This window comes from Engystomops pustulosus, chromosome 1 (assembly GCF_040894005.1).
Source record: "Engystomops pustulosus chromosome 1, aEngPut4.maternal, whole genome shotgun sequence".
NCBI lineage: Eukaryota > Metazoa > Chordata > Amphibia > Anura > Leptodactylidae > Engystomops > Engystomops pustulosus.
In genome coordinates this window covers 156,028,017-156,046,330 of record NC_092411.1, presented here as the reverse complement: position 1 = coordinate 156,046,330, position 18,314 = coordinate 156,028,017, and the positions used below count along the sequence as shown (strand labels likewise).

At 34.6% G+C, this 18,314-nt stretch overlaps 1 protein-coding gene across 4 annotated transcripts in view; it reads left to right on the top strand.

Moving 5' to 3' along the window:
- Positions 1-5,906: 5,906 nt before the first annotated feature.
- Positions 5,907-18,314, top strand: part of CRLF1 (cytokine receptor like factor 1) — a 68,684-nt gene continuing 56,276 nt past the window's right edge. For 2 of the 4 annotated variants that reach the window (XM_072126576.1, XM_072126575.1), the window contains exon 1: positions 5,907-6,310. In XM_072126576.1, the coding sequence (XP_071982677.1) occupies positions 6,256-6,310 (55 nt within the window). In that variant the 5' untranslated portion in view covers positions 5,907-6,255. The remainder of the gene's footprint in view (positions 6,311-18,314) is intronic. The other 2 variants (XM_072126578.1, XM_072126579.1) reach the window with 1 other exon arrangement.

The window sequence follows — 18,314 nt, the reverse complement described above, 5'->3', positions numbered from 1 at the left end:
TACAGTAACTCAGAAACATTATTGGACCAGCTTGGCGAAATCCGTAAAAACAAAACCCAAAAAATACGCCAAAAATGTAAATTTTTCATAAAATCTCTACACAAAAATGTTCTAAAAAGTGATCAAAAAAAGTTATGTGCGAAAAAATTGTACCACTGAAAAGAACAACTCAACACGTAAAAAAATAAGTTACGTCTCCGAAAAGATGGAAATGCAAAAACAAATGAGATTTCCTCTATATTAGTTTTTATCCAGTAAAATTGTAAAAATAAATGAAAAACTATATAAATGAGGTATCACCGTAATCGTAGTGACCTATAGAATAAAGATAATATAGTATTTTTAGTGAACGATGTACGACCCCCAAAAAATATGAAAAGAAAGTAAACCAAAATTGCCAATTTTCTTTTCACCCATACATTCAAGAGTTAATAAAATCTCATCAATAAGCTAATGACCCACTAAAATGAAGTATTTGTAAAGTGCATCTCATGTCGCAGAAAATAAGCTCTTATATGTCCAAATTGCCAAAAAAATAAAGATTGTATAGCCAATAAAAAGTGACAATGCATAATCTGCTCTGAATGGCGCAGCTACCCCCTTAATGCCCTGGCGTATGCCCATTAAGCAGGTTACCACCACATATGGGGTATTGTTAAACGCGGGAGGCATTGGGTATCAAATTTTGTGGAGCGTTTTGGTATTTTATCCACTGAGAATTTGTACATTTTTTGAAAAACACATTAATTTAGCCAAAAAAAATTTACTTTCAAAATTGCATCCGATTTTGTTTTAACCCTTGTAAAATAATTAAAGGGTTAACAAACTTCATAAAAGTTGTTTCACGTACGTTGAGGGGTGTAGTTTCTATAATGGGGTAATTTATGGGGTTTTACTTTTATTTAGGCCTCTCAAAGTGATTTGAAACCTGAGCAGGTCCCTCAATAGCAGGATTTAGCGTTTTTTATGAAAATGTGAAGAATCGCACCTAACGTTCAAAGGCCCATAACATCCTACAAAAATAAGAGTATGCATAAAAAACCATGTCCACATAAATTAGACATTTAGTGAATGTTAGTTATTACATTTTTTTACAGTTATGACTATGTATGGAAAAAGTAGAACATTTTGAAGTTCGAAAATCAAGAATTTTTCGAAATTTTCACCAAATATCTGATTTTCTCATAAATAAATGCAAAACATACCATCAAAATTTTTCAACTAACATGAAGTACAAAGTGTCACGAGAAAACAATTTTAAAATCACTTGGATATGTTAAAGCGTTCCAAAGTTATAACCAGGAAGGTGAAAAGTGGCTTCAGCGTTAAGGGGTTAATGGTGTTGGGAGGGTTGGTTAACTGCACTCTGGCCCTTACAAAGCCACTTTTATTTTTGTATGTCATTTACTTTGCTTGTATTAGTATGCTGTTATTGAAATGAAAAATTTTGACATTTGAAAGAATGGATCTTTGCATAGCATCTTTGACTCCCTTGTTGTTTGTAATTATATTGCTATCCTTCTTAAGGGAATGAGGTAGATGTGGAGCATGTTTTTTCTTCCTAAGCCTTCACAGCGAGGTGATTAAGATGGATAGTAAATGGATGCAAGAGAGAGGTAGCCACTGAGCCAAGCAGATAACAATGTTTGAAGTCAGGTAATGTTGCATCAGACCTTAGATTACCCTGTACATTATTTTTAGATTTAGGCTAATGTTGCCTTGGAAGAAATTGTCATGTACTTCAATGAGTTTGACCTCTGGTTTGTGGCTTAGGTACAGCTGCACAGATCATTCAGGAAGTACTTTGTGATTATTTGTGCTTTCTTTGCTGCTCTTGGGAGTCATTGTCATTTGTTCTCTCTGCCTGAAGAATTTATATTGCTTTGACCCAAAGGACATGTCACAATCATTATACTTTTGTTATACCTGTTTTGTACCTGACATGTTAAATTACATCTTTATGCTATTCAGGAAAAGCTGTCTATGGATGATATTTTGTAAAGGGCTATTCACAAAAAAGACAGACATATATATAATGACCCTTACACAGTAGGATTCCGCCATCAAAAAGTAACTGAAAAAAGTCTTATTTATGTTTTTATATGATGGCAATGGTATAAAATACCGACTGGCACATCAACAATTCATGAAAGTGGGGGATGTTGATACCAAATGCACATAGATAAAGGTGCAATATGTTCACAAGTATTTTTGGTGAGGATTTTGAAGCATTTCAGTGCTAAAATTCTCCTGGAAAACTGTAGCAAGAACATCCCATTAAAAACTTGAAAAATCTGTTGAAAAGGGGTAGGATTCTTCCTCAAGTATATTTGAAAAACCACACGAAGATAAAAAACAAGTAACATGCAAAATACTTGTAGGAATTCCAAAAAGATACTGCATCACTGTATTACAACCGATGGGAGGCTAAAAACTCTTGTCACGATACTTGTCAAAATTTTTTTAAATTGTCCACAAAACATTTGCAAAACTGTTTTAAAACCTTTTGTAAAACTCATGGTTTTACATATGTTTTCAAAGTGCAAGAATATGGTCATGGGGCTAAAATCTATTAAAATATGTTGTTAAATATATATTCAATTCCAAGTGATAGGTAATCAGCATGGCTGGGTTTACATGTCACATGAAACAAGCATAAGATGAAGGTGTAACTGCTCCAGCCCTATTTTATCCATGCTCACCTACTTTGTCCTCTCTAAAAGTGGTGTGCAGGGTGCAAAATGCCACAAAGTTGCAATTTTGTTTTGGAAGCACGCCATTCTGCATGCCTTGTAAGTTAGCTTTCCTGTGTTTTAGGAATCATAAATGGCTATAGTTTTATAAATATTTGGGCATGGAAGAGGTTCCCAATGCCAGAGTTTTCGCCACTGGAGATGAGTGCACCCGAACTTTAAGTTTGAGTCGGGGGTTCATGTGAGACCCAAGCGACCTGCACATATTCACATATTGGCGGCCAATCTGGCAAATTGACGCCCCTACCTACTAGTCATGGCTGTAATTGACCTGGGGGGTACACTTCATCAATCACAGCCATGATTAGTATGTCGGGGTGTCAATTTTCTGGATTGACTGTATGGCCGCCAATATGCCAATGTGTCTGCGGGACACACCTGAACCTTGGACCAAATTTAAAGAGGATCTGTCACACCGATCATAAGCCCTTAACCAACTACAGGTCCATGTGGACCAGTGGTTTAATGTCCCAAATCAGCCTGTATCAGGTCTCTACATGGCCCTCATGTAAAAAGAAATATTTATACTTACCTAGATGTGAGTCTGATGAGGGATTTGTATTCACCTCTGCAGCTATGTACGCCGCTCACCTCTTTGCTCTATGCTGTGTGAAGTTGGGATTAGTCTAGCTTCACTTGCAGCAGAGCGCCGGCACATGGAGCTTGGAGGGAAGGTAAGTATAAAAAATTTTTTTTATTGCACCCACATAGGAATCTCAGACAAGATGATTCGGGGCACTAAACCACCAGTCCATAAGGACCTGTGGGTGTTTTAATTCCCCCTGCATTGTCCTGACAGAATCTTTTTAAAAAGCAATACCACTCATCTCTACTCGCTACTCATCTTAATCGACAGGTCTCTCCTTATAAGGGTTGAATTGTTTGCTGTACTGTGGTTTATTGCCTGTCTGCATTTCATGGTGCCCATTGTTAGGGTTTTTTTTTTTTAACAGGATGTTATGGTCAAAATGTGGCAGTAGAAAATATAATTAAAAAAAATTCTCGATATTAGGTGTAACTGCTCCGGCCCTATTTTATCCATGCTCACCTACTTTGTCTTCTCTAAAAGTGGTGTGCAGGTTGCAAAATGCCACAAAGTTGCAATTTTGTTTTGGAAGCATACCATTCTGCATGCCTTGTAAGTTAGCTTTTTTGTGTTTAAGGAATCATAAATGGCTCCATAGTTTTATAAAGATTTGGGCATGGAAGAGGTTCCCATTGCCTGAGTTTTTGCCACTGAAGATGAGTGCACCCAAACTTTAAGTTTGGGTTGGGGTTTCATGTGAGACCCAAACAACCTGCACATATTCACATATTGGCAGCCAATCTGGCAAATTGATGTCCCTACCTACTAGTCATGGCTGTAATTGACCTGGGGGGCACCCTTCGTCACATCACAGCCATGGTTAGTAGGTCGGGGTGTCAATTTTCTGGATTGGCTGCATGGCCGCCAATGTGTCCGCGGGACACACCTGCACCTTGGACCAAATTTAAAGAGGAACTGTCACACCGATCATAAGCCCTTAACCAACTACAGGTCCATGTGGACCAGTGGTTTAATGTCCCAAATCAGCCTGTATCAGGTCTCTTCCAGGCCCTCATGTAAAAAAATATTTATACTTACCTAGATGTGAGTCTGATGCGGGATTTGTATTCACATCTGCAGCTATGTACGCCGCTCACCTCTTTGCTCTATGCTGTGTGAAGCTGGGATTAGTCTAGCTTCTCTTGCAGCAGGGCGCCGGCACATGGAGCTTGGGAGGGAAGGTAAGTATAATTTTATTTTTTATTGCACCCACATAGGAATCTCAGACAAGATGATTCGGGGCACTAAACAACCAGTCCATAACGATCTGTTGGTGTTTTAATTCCCCCGAATTGTCCTGACAGGTTCTTTTTAAAAAGCAATCCCACTCATCTCTACTCTTAATCGACAGGTCTCTCCTTATAAGGATTGGTTATAATTGTTTGCTGTACTGTGGTTTATTGCCTATATGCATTTCATGGTGCCCATTGTTAGGGTTATTTTCAACAGGATGTTATGGTCAAAATGTGGCAGTAGAAAATATCATTTAAAAAAATTCTCGATAATAGCCGATACTGCAGATGATAACAATGGGGGTCATTTACTAAGGGCCCGATTCGCGCTTTCCCGACGTGTTACCCGAATATTTCCGATTTGCGCTGCTTGTACATGAATTGCCCCGGGTTTTTGGCGCACGCGATCGGATTGTGGCGCATCGGGGCCGGCATGCGCGCGACAGAAATCGGGGGGGCGTGGCCGAACGAAAACCCGACGTATTCGGAAAAACCACCGCATTTAAAAACCGAAAATGTGTCGCTTGGGGAGCGCTCACCTTCACCTTCTATGGGATGGTGCATTCCGGGGCGTTAAGATTATTTTTGGCGCTGCAGCGCCACCTGGTGGACGGCGGAGGAACTACCATCTTAAATCCCAGCCGGACCCGAATCCTGTGCAGAGAACGCGCCGCTGGATCGCGAATGGGCCGGGTAAGTAAATGTGCCCCAATGTCTTCCACAAGTCCTTGTTTTCATTCTAACAGTGATGCAAGTCAGCAAAAGTTCCATTGCAGCAGTTGATTGCTACTAGTATATAAACATTGGCAGGTGATCACAGAAGATGAAAAACTTGGGCAACAGTAGATTTAAAATGTAGTTATGTTGGGCTTATGTTGTCACATATTCAGCATTTTTTTTTTTACTTTAATTATATTCTCTATTTGCAAACTGTATTTTTTCACATTTTTATCTTTATAGCAAATTTTCCTTCAGTAAGACATGCCTGGTACATGTGACCCTAGGGAGATGTATTACTTCAGACTTAGAGCATCAGTGCTGCCTGGATATTGCAAATAAAACATTTTGGGTAATTCTTAGCTTATTAAAGAAAACTGCTGATATCTGCTCTGGCACTCTAACGCCATCACCAGTTTGATATTTTAATGATGATACAAATTAAACCTTGGCAGGAAAAGTGATGTTGTAAGTGACCTCATTTAACGACTCAGACAATTCCTGGTCGTGACTCACATCTGAACGTTTTTTACGAAGCATGAGTGAAAAGGAAAAAAAAATCAGGAAATGTCAGCAGACGTAAGGAGTAAAAAGAGGGGAGAATGACAAAAAGGGGGCAGCGGAGGAATAGCAGAGAATGTCTTCACTAGTTCTGTAGGGCTTGGTAATTTTGGCAACCCATGTGGGCGGGGAAATGAATGGGGCTACAGGCATATTTAGCTTGTCAGATCTCAGTTGCTCAGACTTGCAAAAGGGTTTTCCTTAACCTGCAAGCTGTCTGTTTCCTTTATACATGCTTCACTTATTTCTCTAGCTCATATAGGAAATCTATGTTAAAATAAAAGCACATAGACAAGTAACTTTCTTACAGCAGTACATACCAGTGGACAAAAAAATCTTCTGGAATTTACAAGATTCAAGGTGGAATTTTTTAAAGTGCTCAAGTGGATTTAAAAAGCCTTGAAATATGATCACTTTAGTGCTCGTATGGATATGCATCTTAATTGTGAACTCCTTGACTCGTAAGTAATATTCTTTTTGTATATTTCTTTTTGGTAATGCTTCCACAGGTTTATGCACAATTTGAATTCATTCTCTAGGTGTACTATAGACTGGGGTGATATGGACTAAACAGTATATGTACAGTTTATGTATATTAGTAAATATATGATAACATATAATGTGACTACTTCAATTAATATATTGAATTATAAAATGTGACTTCTATTCCATGTTTTATCAATTCAATGTTTTATTCAAATGCATTACTATATAACCTGTATGTATAAACATGTGTGTGTATATATATATATATATATATATATATATATATATATATATATATGTATAATGCATTAAACACTCATACATATGTACATGCATATATACATAATTTATATCTGACAAATTTGTATAATTGAAAAGATAGTTTAGAAAGTGTTTTACCCTCCATAAATGCTATAGAAATAAATAAGGTTAATAAACTCTCTATCATAAAAAAGAGATAAAGATGAAAGCACCGGATACAGGAATGTAAATTTAAACAGTAGTGGTACAGCTTTCAGCTGCAAAGGAAAGCCTATAACATATGAAGAAGCTGCAGTTGTGGAACAGACCTTGTTAAATTGAAAAGGTACGTTCACATAAATCGTTCTGTCTGAGGACTGGCAGTGTTTTTAAAATGCTTACTAAAATTATTGTTTTAAAGGATAGTGAAAATATACAAAGCTAAGAAACACAAGATCACGTACGCAAAGTGACCCCAGTGCACTGATCTGTGTACAATAATGCTTCTCCAAATGACATCTATATGCATTAAGGGAGCAATGGCAGGAAAACTAAAGCTGTGAATTCCTGATTTGACTTGCTTGAAGAAAGGCAGAAAATGTCATCTTTCTAGAGGTTCTCAAGTGGTCAAGCTTTGTATGTTTTGCCTGCAGGAATATATTAATTGGGAATAATTTAAGGAACGACAATAAGCAGCAGCTGGACTTAGATGATAGGATGCTAGAGCTGTTCAGGAATCTGGTACCTACTCTCTGTAATCTGAAATACCTAATCCCAAATTAGTTCCTCAGGCCTCTTTCATACAACAGGTAGTTATACAGATCTGTATATTATGTAATTTTTCTGTTGCCCTTTTTGTTGTCCCTTCTCCTTATTTACCCAGGAGCCTATATGTTATGTGCAGTTTTATTGTATTCTATGCCAATACCTCATCTAGTGGTAATAATGTTATAGTTTTCAAGCTGAGCATTGTGATCTACTAGAACATGCTGCCAATTATTTTGATAGGATTTGACACCAAACATCTTCAGCCAAATAATATTGTGTTATCTCTGAAAAAAAAAACTAAAATAGATATGTATGGAATTATTCTCAGGTGTGGTGTATGTGATACTATACAGGCGGTCCCCTACTTAAGAACACCTGACTTACAGACGACTCCTAGTTACAAACGCACCCCTGGATGTTGGTTATTTACTCTACTTTATCCTTAGGCTACAATAAACAGTTCTAACACTTATCAAAGGTGTCTGCAATTAAGTTTTACTGTTATTCATGGTTCTTATGACAATCCAACAGTTTTAAAATCCAATTGTCATGGAGACAAAAAAATTTTGGCTGGGGTTACAATTATAAAATATACCGTTCCGACTTGCATACAAATTCAACTTAAGAACAAATCTACAGAACCTATCTTTTACATAACTAGGGGACTGCCTGTACTTCATTTTCTACAATCCAAACGGTATATGGCCAGAATTGTAGGAATGTAGTAAGAAGTGATAATCCTGCAACTGTGTGTACATCTAACAATTAGCCTAAGAAATTATATTGACCTGCAAAATGATATTATTACCAGGCCTATAGAGTTATGGGTTCTGAGCAAAAAATGTGAGATATTTACCGGAAAAATCTTAGAATATCTTTTCAGCATTGTTCCATATACACCATGGCTTTTACCTGGGAGAATTAACTTTACATGTCAGTATATACGATTGTATATAACATTGAAAATATGCATGTATTTTTATCATTATACCTACATGTAAATATATATAATTATATATATATATATATATATATATATATATATATATATATATATAAAAATAAACTAGGGATTATTCCATAGTGCCCTGGCTATTTCGCTTTCTTACTTGTGAAAGTATACCTGCAGTATAAGTTTTGTGCATCCTTTAATGAAAACCAATCCATATATTGCTATCAGATGTGTGGTTTTGTAATGGAGCAATAGTATCTGCAGTCTAATTTACACAACCGCATTCCGTGTCATGCTTGTAAAAATCACAACCATAACAATTCTGTATCAAAATGTTACTCGACATTCCTTAATACCTGTAGGCAATACGGAAGTCCGCAACGCTATTGACTTCATTAATTGGAAACTTAATAGCAACACCCAGATTATTTTCCCTGTTTCTTCTCTTGAGATAACTCTAAGCCATTTTAATGATTGCAGGATGTGTGGAAAGGAGTGTCAGCTAAATATTACAATTTATATGTAGTTGTGGTACCTGCTACTTAGCAGCTAAATACATTGTCATGTGTTAGCCTACTTGTCTTGTAGTAGCGACACACCTGTATTCCTCAAGAATGGGGAGAGGAAAAGGGTAAGATGGAAATTTTTAAGTTATCTCTAATTAAGTAATTTCAATTAATTCAAGTATCCTTTATCAATATGTTTACATGCACCTGGAAACAAGACTGCCAGTGAGCCAGAAGTCCGAAGTGCATTAACATTATAGAATTAGCAAAATGTAATAATGTTTATGTTTTGCTTTTTAGTAACTGATTTTGCATGATCATGCAAAGTTTCTTGGCTCACATGTCCGTGTTAACGAATGCTGAAAAAGCTTTAATTTTATTTTCAGCTCAAGTTCTCTATTGTTTAAGGGGACTGACTGCTGGGACAAGGCTTTTTTCTGCTTTAACAAGTGGCCTGATCCTTGCTATTCAGTGACCAAATTGTAATAAAAATCAGTTCAACAAAGCAGACCTGGGGTCACATGGAATTGTACGTGTTAAAAACATCTTGTGCTTGTTAAAACCATCTCCTTGTTTCTAAATTACCTTGTTTCATCATTAGGAAACCAGCACTGAGCTTCTCAGTATCAAAAATCCTGAACAGAAGTAGAATGCTTTTCCAAATTAAAGACATTTTTTTCTTGTGGTCCAAAGTGGCACCAGATGGGATTTGGAAACGTATGTTATTTATTATAGTCTATTGGCTGCTAGATGAGGCAAATAAAAAAAAACCTGCAGATATATGGTTTCCATTGATTACAGGTAGAATTGTGATCTACAGGCCAGGAAGTTTCCTAAATGAATTCCTAAGTAAACATTCCAAGCTACCAGACTCTGCCTCCATGATAAAATAGAAGTATATAAGCAAATTATGTTTATATATACATAAGGGACCCGACAAACTATATACATTTTACTGTAGCTTTAAGGCTAAACTGTAACGATTTTGTGACTGTTCAAATTCCTGTCCCCCAAATCTACAGATTAATTAATATCTTAACTTATAGTTATGTTATTTAAATAATAGTGATGGCTCCTAGAAAAAGTTCAATATTAAGATATTGGTACATCATTTTGTGATTTTTAGAAGTGTAATGTTTATGTGAAATTACATATATATAGATAGTGGAAAACATATCTATAAATCTAGTGGTAAATTCAGTTTGTATAAAAAAAACCCTCTCTACATATAGGACACAATTATATAGGAATTAAGAAAAATGGAACTATACATTTTTTCTGGTACATTTGAATAGTATTCCAATTGTTGATATACTACAGTATTTAACTTTTTATCTCTATAAAAAACAAAAAATATTTCTGATAGAGATTGTGTTGACCGATACCATGATGCTCACCATGATAATGCCCTTTCATCTAATGGTATACTGTATGGCAGAGGTCTCCAAACTGGGGTTCTGAACTACTGTTATAGGTTCTCGCATCAAATCTAAGGTAGATATCTAAATCCATATTTCATTGTGTAATATAACAGCATAACATATGTAAAATAAATGAATTATACTGGTTTATAAAATGGCAACATATTTGTGGATTGTTTTAAATTAATTGTGATATAATTATATGAGTTGCAGAATTGTAACAAATTCTATTCACTCATTCAGTGTGTAGACATGCTTTCTTGCCACTTTTTAATGTAAAACTTTATTGCATAATTACTGAGCTGATCAGGTGTTTTAAGAATAGTCAATATAGAGTAAAAGGGAAAATATTGAACCAGTAATTCTCAAAGAATCTAATCTCGAATTATATACTGAACGCTGCAAAACTATGTATATCTTAGTAATTCCAGTATAGCATCCTATTAAGGATAACATAATGCATAAGCATGTACTTTATCACCAGAATCTTGAGACTGAGATAGAACTAATACGATCTCTATAAAAAAAGTTTTTTCATGCCGATAGCAACATAAAATACACAAACACTGCTACAACTTACTTTTCAACAACATCCTGTGCTTGTCTATGTACATTTTTATGTAAACACCATTACACCAAAAATTATTTTCATTTTTGCTTGGCTGATATGTGGCATTGACTTTGAGTTTCATCATTGTGTCTTAGCCTGCTTGATTAATTTGGCATTGGAGGTATTAAGGTTTGCAATAATACTTGGGGCAAATGGAGTGGTTTTGTGTCTAAATTCTTGACTTTTTAAAAAGTGGCAGGTCATGAATTTAACATTACATTGTCTTACACTACTGGACACACTAGCAACTTTGATCTTGAAAGGGTCTAGTTAGAGTGGCATAGGAAGTGGAATAGATTGCCAAAAGTCCCAAATACCCCAAAGCAACAATTTTGCCCCATATAGTGCCTGATGCAGTTTAGAATACTGTAACTATTACCAGTAAAATAAAACAGAGTTATGTTAAATACATAATTCCTATAATACCTTTGAAATGAATCCCTAATCATTAATATACAATGATCAATACTTAATTTTGCTCTTTTTATTGAACAAACAACATACAGTAGTTTGTTGGCCCTTAAAGAATCTATACAGGGATTAAACTCTTCTAAGAGGCTTATTAGAAATTATAACAGAAACTTTCAGGAAAAAATTGGGAAATAAGAATCCTTTTAGCTGGAATCTGAATTGTAATATTCTTTAATTCTTTCCTAATATCCCAAATTGTAAAGTACCCTTTGGAAATTATGGTATATCTTAGTAAATTGAATCTAGAAATAGTAACATAAGAGCACATAACTAAATTAAAAATAAAAACTTTTTTCCTTTGAAATATGTTTTTATTTTGAAATTTCAAGAAAGTCCTAGTGGACATAATAGGTATGAGTTTCTTATTCAACTAGTAGACTGTAAGCATCTGTCCTAGGGTCATGGTAATGTGGTCATTAGTGATGGACGTAGCATAGAAATGCAACAGTAAAGAATGTTCTTGGGAGATGCAATTTTAAAAGGAGGCAAGATACAGTTTGATTTTGCAGTATTTGTATACCAATGTGTAATATATAACATCTGTAGATGATTTTTATTCTTATTTATTAGCAATAGTTCTACTATGAAAGAGGGTTTAGTGCTGAAAACAGCTCCCTGAACCAGTTATTTGTCTAATGAAACATGCACCTTTGGACAAGACAAACTGCATTGTCGCCAAGTTTATGGAGGATTTACAGTATTAATAAACAGACCATATATCATCATACCGAAAATCAGTGTTTTCATAACTAATGGGCCTCTTGCTAGAAAAAAAATCTTTTGAGTTGCCCTCAGATGTTTTTCAAGCCTGTTGTAGAAGAACCAATGTAATCTGAGGTTATGGGTAGAACTGACACTATCGGTAAAACCAGATTTTATAAACTGGTGTCAGAAAGTGACAGTGCAAATAGCTCAACGGTAAATTATATTTAACCTCCTTAAACTAAGGTGGAAATGTAGTAATGTAACAGAATGTAGACAAGGATACATTCAAATCAATAAGAGAAATGTTGGGCAAGCTCACAAGAAAGAAAATTAAGTGTAGAAGCATGCAGGGAGTGAGTTAGGTTACACTGGCTAAACATTTATGCACAAGTCGTAGATTATTATCCACAATGCCAAGTATCAGCAAAGTTTATTTATGGCAAAAGGATATGATTAGCCTGCGCACACTCCTGGAAGGTGTCTTTGAATCTAAACTATGATAGGCTGTAGGGCAATTTCTAATTGTTGCAGAATTGAAATGAGATACATAGATGCATGTCATACTTAGGGGGTATGCAGGTCTTCTGAAGGTCTGCTGCAGGCATACGTTAGTGTGTACAATCTTGTGGTAATATCATGGTGGGCTTACAAGGGGGTTTCAGTCCATGTGTCAAAACCAATAACAGACCCCAAAGTCTCATTGTAGCTAGACAGGCAAGTATCAACTACAAGGCCTTTCTATGTTTTTTTGGCTCATAAAGAAATACATTATTTCAACCCATTAAGCTAAAATAAAAATATAGATATTGTGTAGTCTTTTAATATTTTGGAACATTTCATACACTTGTCTGTTGACCATGCATGTCCTAGGTTCAATCACAAGAGAGTTACTCTTTGTAGCATTTTCCAGCTCTGACTATACTCCAGACATTTACTTCATATGCCCTAATCCATAATGAAATTCATCAGTGTATATGTCTCTCACATGATTTAGTAGGAAAGATATGTGGAACCTGATGTTATTAAGTCTAGTTCTGAGACGTGTGATTAGAGTTTATTGAATATATTATACTTCACATTGACATTTTATGTTTAAATTACAGGAAATTGACAGGTCCTAATGATGACTTTGACTTCTGTATGTTAATGCTTTATGTCAATAAGACAAAAGGAAATTCTAATAAATTTTGATTAGCTGTAGATCTCTGATCACTATGTGATCTGTTAGCTTATGGGTAGAAAATAAGCTAAACACCTTTCAAAACACCTTCAAAATACAAATACATGTGAGAAAATTTTACAATTTTCTACTGCTTGACTTTGCTCAACTTTGACTGCAATTTTGAAACCCGCACATAAAACGGCACATTGTGAGTTTGTTATGCACTATAAAAGTGCATTATATTAAACCTTTCTACTCCATTGTTCTGCTTCCCATAAACACATGTAAAAAGTCCATCTAAAAAGCTTGTAAATGCATATCTGAATGTCAATGTGTGCTAAATATGTTCTTTACTTTTTCTCATGCATCTACCACTATAAGATTTTTCCAGTGATCCTTCTGCCCCCTGCAATGCTTTCTTCTAGCTTCCACTTTTCTCCTAGAAGGTGTGATGGCTAGAATAGATCATATGAATGACAGATGTATGTATTATGAGAACCTACCCTACTATAAAGTACAGAAGCCACTCCATCATCATGCTGGAAACCTGTGTTTCCTTGTTTCCTGGCACTTAGGAATAAATTAGTTGATCATTAGCGGTTCCATTCAATATACTGTAATCTCATAAACAGATCCACATGGTGAAGCAATCTGTTCTTGCTCATTAAATAAAATAACATTACTCTATCCTTCTGTCTTATTAGGAAATATGTTTGTTTTGCTTTAGCAATGTCCCATACAAAGTAGTCTTGTTTAACACGTCAGTGGCATTTAAACATGTGGCTGTTATTAACTGTATCAATGCTGTTAGGGAAGAGGAAAAGAAGGGATATATGGGGTATGGTGGGGCATATTAGTTTTAATTTGCCTCCATTATATATTGGGCAGAGATTTATCTTGTACAACTTGAAGAACAGTTAAGCATTCAATTTTATAAATTCAGTATTGAAAGTTTTGGATGACCAAGTCTAGGTGACTAATAAAGGAAAAATCTGTAAATGGCTAACTATGAGAATCTGTTTTGGAAAGTATCAACTCCTTAAAGTGCCCTATTTATTAAATAAACTTTGGCAGTTTCTATAGTTAATATCAATTTAGTATAGATATCTAGTTAATATCTCACTACTTGTGAAATATCATCTAACTTTTGATAAACATGTTTTGAGTCCCAAATAGTTTACAATTTTCATTTAAAAAAGAACAAATATATTAATAGAGAATAATCAGACCCTTCGATGAGTCTCCTAACCTTTGTTGGACCAGCTAAATTTTCACTGGGCAGGAATATAATTAAAGCAGCCTGATAATAAAGAGCACAGTAGCAATATACTTTATTTTTATGTATAGAATCACATTGTAATTAACTTATATGTCAGTTGCAAGGCAAAGTTCCACTTATATAGAAGCAATACATTTAAAGGAGCCTCATTTTTAACCTCATTAAATTAAATTGATAAACAGATTTTATATTATTGTAGTAGATAATATATCTGGTATTGTACATGATATAAAAGTTGATGACTTTGAAACCTAGGGTGTCATTAACTTCTCCCTTAAGGAACATATCCTCTGCTAGTGTATTGTAGTAGTAATTTAACTTCTACTGTATAGGATGAAATCTCTAAAAGAGAAGGAACATATTACCATCTTGTAAAGAAGTGCTAGGACATACTTAAAAATGTTGACCTGAAAATAAAATTTCAAACTTAACTGTAGATCCCAACACAATTTTTATTTAATCAATACATTGTAGTACTACATTATTACAAGTACAGCAGATATTACAAAAACTTTCCTTTTCAATCAATATGAGCAATGAATACAAAATAAGCATTTTTAAAAAGTGGTATTTCAAATTTTATTTAATTGTAAATAAAAAGTGTTATACAAAAAAATACATTGCACAGGAGGGACCTGTGGAACACTAAAATAATAATAATAATAATTAATAATAATGAGATTATGAGAAGAACAGAGATACCAAAGGGATTCAAAGGTTAAAACCATATAATAATAATAATAATAATAATAATAATTTATTTAATTTCAATATACAGAATACTTATTATTTCAATTTACCATTTGCTGCCTTAGAGATAACATTTCAACATTAGTTTACAATTAACAGTTTTTTTAAGGCAGACAGTAAAAAGTATTATTTTAGCAATATTTTACTTTGTGCTCTCTTTCTTTTGATGCTTCATATATAAATGTTTAAAGTGTTACCTCTATCCCAGTGTGATCTGATATGTGATGCTAAGTGAGAAGTCAACAATGATTAAATGCTGCAGGCAGCATGTTAATAAAAAGGAAGGGATATATAAAATATGTCAGCCCTAAAGCTACAGGAAAATAATAGGTACATAAGAAGCTCGCCTGTGATCCAGTCTTTTATCTCTGTTGAGCAATATTTTAGTCTCATAAAACATAATTCATGGAGTAAAAAAACAACAAGTAGATCTTGTGTTGATTTGTGACTATTTGTAACACTTGCAGGCAAATTTCAACAGGAATCCAGATGCACAACACACATTTGATCCCTTTGAAGGACTACGTCCCTGCTCTTGTTTGTTTTGTATTGATTTCTCCCCATGCTGTAAAATATGGCCCTGGTGCAGTCCTCTAAATACAGTATATTGGAAAAAGCGTGTTATTATAATCAAATAACGATTCCCTAGAGGATAGTGACATTCACATTTTACCATTCCCTATTTCATTATATCTATAGTAACACGTACAAATGTTTCTATGCTAATACAGGCGGTCCCACACTTAAGAACACTCGAGTTACATACGACCCCTAGTTACAAACGGACCTCTGGATATTGGTAATTTCCTGTACTTTAGTCCTAGGCTACAATAATCAGCTACAATAGTTATCACAGGTGTCTGTAATGAAGATTTATTGTTAATCCTGATTCTTATGACAACCCAACATTTTTAAAATCCAATTGTCACAGAGACCAAAAAAGTTCTGGCTGGGATTACAATGATAAAATATACAGTTCCGACTTACATACAAATTCAACTTAAGAACAAACCTACAGACCCTATCTTGTATGTAACCCGGGGACTGCCTGTACTACGACTTTTTTCGCCACAGTCCTCTTTGACAACCTAATACAGCCTATAGACCTCTTCTCAATATAAATGGATGCAGTCATACATGTCATTTGTCATTCTCCAAGTTTATTAAAAACGTCATACATAATCATCTTATAACCAAGCATTATATAGAAAGTTTATACAAAAATGTGTCATAATAAGATTAATTACTATTTTGTAGTGCTGTACAGTCACAAAAGCAACAAAAGAAGAAAGTAAATTGAAATAGTATTGAGAGTGAATGAAATTTAGAAATATATGTGATGACTAAGACAACTGTTTTTTATTTATGAGATGTTCTGATACCAAATACATTTACATGTATTTCCACTCCAGTTAAGTACATCTCCTCAAGGTTCATTTATACTATTACATTACATTATTTTATAGATGTTTATATGTCAGAGTTTGGATTATTTGATATGGTTTTATCTGGAGAATTCATTGGACGTGCTGATCACATGGTTTTAATTATGTTCTTGGTTTGTTATCCACATATATAATTAAAGGAAAGTCTTAATAGGTTAGTGTAAAAACAGATTTTTTTTTGCCAAATAACTATATTCTTTTAGTTTGTGATTTTATTGAATCTTTTAGATCAATTCCAGGATATTAACTTCCATGCACACAACTAAATATCATAGAACGGTACTGTGTGTACAGCTGGATAGTACCTCTATGGCTGTTTTTTTTGCTGTGGCTTTCTGTTGTGATTTCAGGAGTGTAGTTAAACACTTTTTAATTGCAGACGTTGAATTCCACATGAAGAATCGAAAGATATAATTGCTTAAATCATAATTTATAATACAAACATTTTCAAGATACATATTAGGACATTCTCAATGTTAATAGTTAATAATTTTTTTCCAAGATTGCCATCTATAAGCCAAAGTGGAGAGATTTCCATAGGATTTATTTCAATGCTACATATTATACCCATTGTTAATATATGTTAATGAATGATGTATACCATGTTAAGGATACCTAACCTTTCAAAGTACTTTGCATAAAGCAATATAGCAGTGTGTGTAAGGAATAACACTATTTATGGATGTTGTGTGACTTGATTGATCTTGATTGTTACCCTCTGTAGGCTCTACATGTAATTTTCACTTATCCCTGAGATCCCCAAGCTTCTGGGTGGTCACCTAGTTTGTTTGGTTACATTTCTGCTCACCCCCTCTTCTCCATAGAGCTACTATGTAATTTGACAACACAGTGAGCTTGTGTTTAACTAACTAGCAGGAAGGAATTCAGCAGAGACTTTAGAGTTAAACTATTTTAGCCAGGAAGAAAGGATGCATGATAAGAGCCAAGTAGGTGGAGAAAGAGGCATTCATGTGTACTATTAATTTAGCCAAAGTTTAACGTAAAGTTAGTTTTAATATAAACATTTCTTAATATGTACATAGGAATGGTGTTAGGGGAAGCAATCTAGGAAAAAAAGAAAAGCAAGAAAATTTTTAAACCAACTCAAGGATGTGTATCCAAGGTTCACTGAAAATTCAAAATCTCTACCAGCATGGCAGTGAACATATAAAACTCATAAACTTTAATTAATTTGGTTAAAAATGTCACCTATCCGCGAGTGACGAATCAAACAACCTGGAAAAAATACATATTCAGACACCTATGTATAATGGTGTCCTGTATCCGTGATAAATGCACAGAGGAAAAGAAAAAACACACAAAACAGGTAGACTAAGATCCACCAGCAGGAAAGGTCATGTGGTCTATACACTGGCAATATGAAATGTGCTAAGACCATAGAATTCATTCACGAGTGGCACTGTATATATTATAATTCAGGGAAGGCACTGTATTATGATTAATTCAGGGGAGGCACAGTATATATTATAATTCATTCAGGGGTGGCAATGTATATGTTATGAATTCAGGGGAGGCACAGTATATATTATAATTGATTTGGGTAGGGGGGGGCTTGAAAGTACTAGAATTGTGCAATGGAAATATACCCTTTACATGTATATATTGTATATTTCTACACATCAGGCAGATAGAGTATTTTTTATACTGTG